The following is an 8,155-nucleotide window of genomic DNA, read 5'->3' as shown; positions in this document are numbered from 1 at the left end:
CCCAACCTTCCTTCCGAGGAGTGGCTGGTGGGTTTGAACCGCCAGCCTTCTGGTTAGCAGTTAAGTGCCTTAGGCACTATGCTACCAGAGCTCCCTGTGTGTATATATATATATATATATACATATATACACAAGTATACTTGTTTTTAGTGAAAAGTGAGATCATGTAGTACCATTTGATTTGATAACATCTTCATATTCCTCATTAACAATGAATGTTAGGCATCTTTCTACATTAATAATATTCTTCTCCATATTACTTTAAAAATATTTTAGGTGAAAATTTACACAGCAAATTAGGTTTCCATTTCACCGTTTTTATCCAGATTGTTTCATGCACTGGTTACAATTTTTACAATGTTTTGGCATTCTCATTATTTCCATCATGTTTGTTCCACTTCCATTGATCTACCTTCCTTGCCTCTTCTTGCATTCTCTCATCTTTGCTTTTGGGTAACTGTTGGACATTTGGTCTCATAGAGTTGATTGTTTCAGGGATTATATTACTCAGAGGTGAAGTTGTTTATTTTATAAGCCAATCTATTATTTGGCTGAAAGGTGACCTCCTGGAGTGGCTGTAGTTCCAAGTTCAGAAGATATCTTAGGGCAATAGCCTTAGGGGTTCCTCTAGTCTGTATTGGTTCAGTAACTCTGGCCATTTTTAGGAATGTGAATGCCAGACACGTACTTTTGGGTCACTATTGGAGCAAAATTTTGTTTAGACCTTTGTCTCTGCAGGGCAGAATAATAAACTTCTGATTTTCCTCCCCCAGGAAAATGGATTCCACGTTACAGAAGGAACTCACCTGTGTCATCTGCTTAAGCTACTTTACAGACCCGGTCACCATAGGTTGTGGGCACAGCTTCTGCAGGGCGTGTCTCTGCCTTTCCTGGGGAGAAGGAAAAACTCCTGCCTCTTGCCCTGTGTGCAGAGAAATATCCGAGCAGACAGAGTTCAAAACCAATATTGTTGTGAAGAATCTAGTGTCCCTTGCCAGACAAGCCAGTCTCTCACAATGCCTGAACTCTGATGAACAGATGTGTGGGGCACATAAGGAGACAAAGACCATCTTCTGCAACGAAAACAAGCAGTTGCTCTGTTTGCTCTGTTCTAAATCTCAGGGGCACAAGACTCACAGGCATTGTTCCATAGGATGTGCTGTTGAGGAATACCGGGTAAGTGATATATCTGAAAGCACTTTGGCAGCTGGATGATAAGAGAGTATAAAGAACATGAGAATCATGATCTTGATTAATCCACTCATCACTGAGAGTCTGATATGCTAAGTACACTTCTAGACAAAAAGGATAAAGCTGGGAATAAAATGCACAAATGTATTGCCTTCATGGAGCTTGCATTCTAGCAGGGGGTGTGATTAATGATTATCATTATTTGGAATGTGCAATATTCCAATATTCTCAGAACACTGTAAAGTCCTCATTTTCAGATAGCAAAAATATAAGAGCAAGGAAGTTTTTATATTGGAAGTATTTATTTTAGGGATGCTAGATAAATAGGATAGTTGTTGGCTGGAAAGTAACAGGGAATATCAAAAAGGAGCCCTGGTGGCACAGTGGTTAAACACTTAGTTGCTAACCCAAACGTCAGTTGTTAGAACCTACCAGCATCTCCAAAGGGAGAAAAGAGCTGGTGATCTGCTTCCATGATGATTACTTACGTGGCAGTTCTGTTCTTTCCTTTAGAGAGCCTGAGTCAAATCCACTAGGCACACAATAACAACAGCATCAGTAGATCCGAATTATGTATGTGGCAAAATGTTTATCTTAAAATTAGCCATGTTACATAAAATCCTTAGTCAAATAATCGCACTAAACTTTGTCCCACTGCCTGAAATTTACCAGACTTGGTAATTATAGAGGGTAAAAAGGGAAACACTATTATCCTTCACTTCCCCTAAAGTACATCAGTCTGACATCTGTCTCTTTATAGCATGAAATCTATAATATCTGTTGTCTCTGGTACTCCTATTCATGATTCCTTTGCAGGAGAAACTGTTAAAGCAAATTAAATCATTGTGGGAAAAGATCCAAGAAAATCAGGAAAATCTGAATATGGAGAGCCTAATGACCCGTAGTGTGGAGTGTAAGTATGAGTCTGTTTCCTGCAGAACCATGTTGTGACATACTTGCTGGAGATTTGTCCAGTAAGAACTTGAGCTGAACTTATGGTGTGCCACGAGATTCTGTGAGTGATTTATCAATAGGAAAAATAGTCTACACTATGTAAGGTAGTTCGTTAAGATTTGTAACCCTCACGTATCAGCAACACATACACACACAAATGTTGGCACTAGGACAACATGTGACAAGTATTGTAATGGAGGTACATGGAGGGATTTAAAGAAATTCACTAAAGATTGTTCAAGAGTTCAAGAAGTTTCCTAGATAAGGTTCAAATCAGTCTGAATTCTGAAGGAAATGTGCTAAAATATCCATGGGTCTTTTAGGCAGAGATTTCTTTATGAGATGAATTCTGGAAATTAAAGATATAAAATGGAAGGCATTTTATAATGTTACATACAACAATGCTGATGGGAGAAAAGGTGGGTGTGAACAGCAATTTAAGAAGTGTGCCTTTCATAGTGAAATGGATTACACATGTGCTACAGAATGAGATTGGGCCAAGTAGGAGTGAATAGAACATGTTGAAAAGCTGAGAAAAGGGGGCAAAGAAAATGAGTGGAAAGGAATGAATAGATAAACATTGGGAAAGGGTATGCAAATGGAATGAAAATTAATTTCCTTAAAATTGACAGGACAATCTAGAAGCCTATGGCATTAGATAGGAAATGGAAAGTAAAGTGATAGAATGAGAAGGGCAGAAACAAGGGTTAGAGGATAGAAATCAGTTTGAGGTCCGGTTTGAGTAATAGGCAACATTTGTGTAAAAATGAATGGTCAGCCTGTGGCGTAGGAAGATATGACAAAAACTAACGGAAGATAATAAGACTATCACATGTTATGATTTAATAAACCAGTTGATGTCTCTGATTCATGAAGACTCCATATGTGTTAGATCTGCATTTCCAGCTGAAAGTCAGGAGATTTAAGTTCAGCCAGAGGCACCTCAGAATACCCCTTGGTGATCTACTTCTAGGAGCTCTGGTGGCATAGTGCCTAAGGCACTTGACTGCTAACCAGAAGGCTGGCAGTTCAAACCCACCAGCCACTCCTCAGAAGGAAGATTGTGTAACTACTTTGGTAGTTAATACTGCCTCAGAAACCCAAGGAGGGGTCGCTATGAGTCAGATCTAACTCGATGGTAGTGAGTTTGGTTTGGATTTTTGGATCTACTGCTGAAAAAAAGGCCATTGAAAACCTGGAAGTGCGCGATTCTACTCTGATTCACATGGGCTCTCCATGAGTTGGAGATGATGCAAAGGCAGCTAATAATAATGGCCAATCATAGCTGATACTAATAGTCAATCATAGTCTTAGTAGGAGCTCTGGTGGCGTAGTGCCTAAGGCATTTGACTGCTAACCAGAAGTCTGGCTGTTCAAACCCACCAGCCACTCCTTGGAAAGAAGATTGGGCAATCTACTTCGACGGTGATACCACCTCAGAAACACAAGGAGGGGCCACTATGAGTAGGATCTGGCTCTATGGCAGTGAGTTTTTTTTTTTTTTTTTAATCTCAATAGTTTGCATGTAGTCTTTCACATTTTAGAGAATATATATTAAATAAATTAACTATGAGAGGCATTTCTCCAGATATTTCAGGAACTTATGAAGTAAATAAAAGTATTTTGAAAGGAGAATGGTTTTGGCTCATGAATGGAAAATAAATGAAGGAATGACACAGGGAAGACTGAGGTTTCGAATGTGTGAAAGGACATGAATTTAGGTGTATGTAGTTGAGATTGGTAGAGGATATGAGTCAAAGAGAAATAGATGAGGTTTAAATGGAGGAGGATAATGTTTGTCTGAATATATGAGCTAAGAAATCTATGTCCTTACAGAATTTTGTGTTCCTGTGGACATACATAATCAGTTCTGAGTATCAGAAGTTGCACCCAGCTCTCTGTGAGGAAGAAAAGCAACATTTAGAGGGACTGGAAAGTGAAGGCAAAAGTATTTTCCAACAACTCAAGAAAAGTGAAGCCACAATGGTTCAAAAGGGGAAGCATCTAAGAGAAATGTATGAAGAGCTGATAAATATGTGCCATAAACCAGATGTGGAACTACTTCAGGTAAGAATTAAAGATGTGAGTGGAAATAATTTATGGCAGCAAACTACATATCTTGGACTTCCATTATTTATTTGGTACCAAAAACATAATTCTTAATTTTCTGCTTCTATGATGGGAGTCATTTCCCAATTGAGAATAGATATGAACTATAAATCCTATCCTAGCCATGAACCACAAAGCTTTATGGAATCAAGAGAGTAGATTTCCTGGGGAATACTCCCTTCTAAAAGTTGTCTTCTCTACCTTGCTTCTCTACAATCCAGAAAGTTGCAACTTACTCATGAGCATTCCATTTTTGTCTCCAGTGGGGCAAAATGGTTAAGTTTGGGAAGAGCTAACTTTTACTTCCTGCTTCTGTTTTAAAGCCCTAGATTTGAATTGCCTTTTTCTGGGGCACATTACCCTTTTCAGAAAAACCCTGGGAAAGACCACTTTGCAGATAGCTGATGGTTGCATTAATGCAGACTGAACTTATGTCCTTCTCTTTATTAATTCACAATCAAGTTTCTGAATTCATCAAGAATTCAGATTCTATCCATGCTTTCTACTGGGATTATCCTTAAAGAAGAAAAGAAAAATGATTTTATAAAAATTGTGGCACTGAGTGGTTGATACATTTCTGAACTTGCCCAAACCGAAAGACTGGATGGACAGAATCAGGACTTTGTGAAGAAATCTAAACTTTGCTTCTTGTTCTCTTTACAGGATTTGGAAGACTTATTGACAAGGTAAGTTTGGCCTTCAATGCAAACTAAAGCATCATAAGGACTATGAAAGAAAGATCACAGTGTTTCTAACAAAGTGAGAACATAATTTCCACCACCAAACTCAAAACCAAACCCACTGTCATCACGTCATTTCTGACCCATAGTGACCCCCCCATTGCTTTTCCAATGCTGTACATCTTTACAGAAGTAGATTGCCTCATCTTCCTCCCACAGAGCAGCTGATGAGTTTGAATCACTAACCTTCTGGTTAGCACCCAAATACCTTACCCACTATAGAGATAATATTTTCTACTTGTTCATCTTATGTAGGTTTCACTCAGTATGATTTTTTATTCTCTTTGTCACAAATTAGCCTTGCTTCTTTCCTGTGACTCAGGGAGTTATGTATTGTAGTCCATAAGTGGCTACAAGACAGCTACCTATGATTTTAGATTTCAAACATATAAGCTTATTCAGATGATGGACTAGTTTGTGCCAGGTGGTAGGTGAGAGAGACAAGTATATCTGAGAGACAGGAGATGGAAGCTGGCAGAGAAGACAAAAAGATTCTCTAAGAATTCCACAATCTTATCCCAGGATAATGGAGGTACACCACATATCAGAAATGAGTTATGATGAAACATTTTCAGTTAATACTGATGTCTTTTTTCACACTGTGATGACCCCTTTGGTACCTGAGAGATTAATTGAATCTTTCCTCTCACAGGAGTGAGTCCATGCAACTGCACATGCCCCAGCCTGTGAACCTAGCACTCAGTGCAAGGCCCATCACTGGACTGATTGACAGGTTCAACCAATTCCGAGGTGAGTGTTAACCCAGTAGTGGGACCCGCATACAGTGTCCTCAATAATGGTTTTCTATTAGCAATCTTTCCTTCTTTATTAATCATTGATTTAGGAGAACAGATCAGAGTAGCCTGTGAAATATTTATAGTTATATTTGTCCTATAATAATATGAAAAATATCTAAATGAAAGGCCAGTAAAGGATAAATGTGAGTTGACCTGTAATAAATTACTTAGAAAGTGAAAAAATGGAAACAATCAGAAAAAGTACTCCTTTAGATCTAGAACCATTCTCAGATACAATGTCAGTTGTTCAATGCATAATTCTGAACTAAATATTAGTTCATAACATTCAAATTTCAAATTAAGTGTAGTTATTTATTGTTTTCCATGAAAATTTCTTAGTATAACTGGATTTGTAATAATGTTCATTTTAATATGATTAGAAAAATGCATAATTAAACATACAGAAGAGATATGCAGAAAAACAGAATTTATCAGCAACAATAAAGCAAGCTGGTGATTGAGGTAGTACCCAGAGTTCTGTGGTGGACAAGACAGAAAGGTAGTCTGGCAGGCAGAAAAAGACTAGGCTTAAGATGGAACCAAGTTTAAAGTCAGAAAATGTAGCAGGCCCCTTCTAAGAAAGCATACTCTGATTTTTTTTCTTAAATTTAAATTTGCTTGCTTATCTAACATTATAATATACCTGGTAAGCTACCACCATTGATTTAGGTCTAACTTTTTTTTTTTGTCCTGAGAAGGGGCAGTGGGGGTAAGCCACATTGCTATGGATTGGCATCAATGAACAGGCTTTTTAAAGTATTTAAAAAAAACCCAGGTTTTTAAAGTACTTTAAAAAAAAACAGGTTTTTAAAGTACTATGAAAAGCAATGAGCCACAAGATAGCATACCCTCCCTCCCCTGTACATTCTCTGATAGCTTAGGAACTGTTTTCACTGGCATTCAGTAGGTACTTGTTTCTTCTGCACATCCACTGATACCCTTCAGTTAGACAATTACAGCTCAAATTTCCCTTGTAGTTGGCTTGTTTTTCTAGTGACCCTCTCATCCCATAGGAAATTACAAACTGATTTTGACTAGATCACGTTCTTCTGACTAGAATATTCTCTTTTTTCTACAGTGGAAGTTTCCTTCAATTATGAAATGATCAATCAGAATATCATGCTGTTTGATGCTGTGAAAAGACGGAAGTTTAGACATGGAAGATCTAACTACTTGGTTGCATGGGGAACCCAGGCTTTCACCTCTGGAAAACATTACTGGGAAATAGAAGTGGACTACTCTTGGGATTGGGCTGTAGGGCTATGTAGCAAGGATTCTTGGATAAGAAAGAACTATTCAGTGATCAAGTCTCAGGACATATTTCTTCTTTTATGCTTGAAGGAGGGTAGTCGTTACAATCCTTTGACTACCTCTCCAATAATTTTTCATTGTGTAGAGAAACCTGTGGGGCGGGTTGGTGTCTTTGTTGATTTTGACAAACAAAGTGTGAGTTTTGTTAATGTTGCCAAAAGTTCCCTCATATGGAGGTACCCGGCTTGCTCCTTCAGTTACCCACTCAGGCCATTCTTTTGCACTGACCAAACATGATCAGGGAGAAGTCCAGAAACTGGAAACTCCATGCTTGAGGGATCCCTTCCCAATTGAGGCACTTTACTATCTCTTAGGTTTTCTAATTTAATGTAACATTTTTTTTTTTTTTTAATTATTAATGTAGCTTGAAATAATAAAATTTGGTGCTTTAGTATTCTTTAAGTAAAAACATCTCTTGTGGCCCATTACCTGGAATATATATGCTGTGGTTATTACCCTGCTTTCTTAGCTTGCTGGAATTCCAAGAATACATAAGTGTTAAGGCTTAACCTTGTTAAGGCTGCAGTGACAAAGCAATCTTTTTATTATTATAATTATTATAATTGTAATTAAGTTCTTGACTTTTCCAGATAGAGCAGATGAATGAATTCTGCAGGTAGTTGCAATACATGTTTCAAAGGAGAGAAAAGAAGAACAGAGAAAATTATTTTTTCATGGTTCTTTTTTGCATTGTCAAAATCCTCTGAAATACTCTTGAGAATGAACTTGGTATATTATAGTAGGGCAGGTTGTGCATTACTTATGACAGAAAAGGAACACTGAGAAATAAAGTCTTCAAGATCTTCAGCTACCATGTTGATTCTTCCCACCCTGGTTCCAGCTCGTAGTACAATTTCATTTTTGTTTATTTATGTCCTCCCTTCTAAATGGACATAAACCAAAAACCAAACTCACTGCTGTTGAGTTGATTCTGACTCATAGCAACCTCTCCTTGGTTTTCTGAAGTGGTATCTCTATGGAAGGCTAAATGGACCTAGATATCAACTTCCAGTAAGATGGAGGAATAGGCAGACAAGCAACACAGACCCTCTT

General features: G+C 37.9%; 1 protein-coding gene across 1 annotated transcript in view; it reads left to right on the top strand.

The window, feature by feature from the left end:
- The window catches only part of LOC103194676 (tripartite motif-containing protein 43B-like), a 29,889-nt gene extending 22,550 nt beyond the window's left edge, over positions 1–7,339 (top strand). Inside the window, exons 2-7 of the mRNA XM_007938090.1 lie at positions 774–1,176; positions 2,008–2,080; positions 3,959–4,212; positions 4,918–4,940; positions 5,647–5,744; positions 6,870–7,339. Of these exons, the coding sequence (XP_007936281.1) occupies positions 774–1,176; positions 2,008–2,080; positions 3,959–4,212; positions 4,918–4,940; positions 5,647–5,744; positions 6,870–7,339 (1,321 nt within the window). The remainder of the gene's footprint in view (positions 1–773; positions 1,177–2,007; positions 2,081–3,958; positions 4,213–4,917; positions 4,941–5,646; positions 5,745–6,869) is intronic.
- The last annotated feature ends 816 nt before the right edge of the window (positions 7,340–8,155 follow it).

Source organism: Orycteropus afer, unplaced genomic scaffold (assembly GCF_000298275.1).
Source record: "Orycteropus afer afer isolate SDZICR_OR568_19922 unplaced genomic scaffold, OryAfe1.0 scaffold00047, whole genome shotgun sequence".
NCBI classification, from domain to species: Eukaryota; Metazoa; Chordata; class Mammalia; order Tubulidentata; family Orycteropodidae; genus Orycteropus; species Orycteropus afer.
Note: the sequence above shows the minus strand (reverse complement) of the source record. Positions and strands in the feature narration are given on the sequence as shown.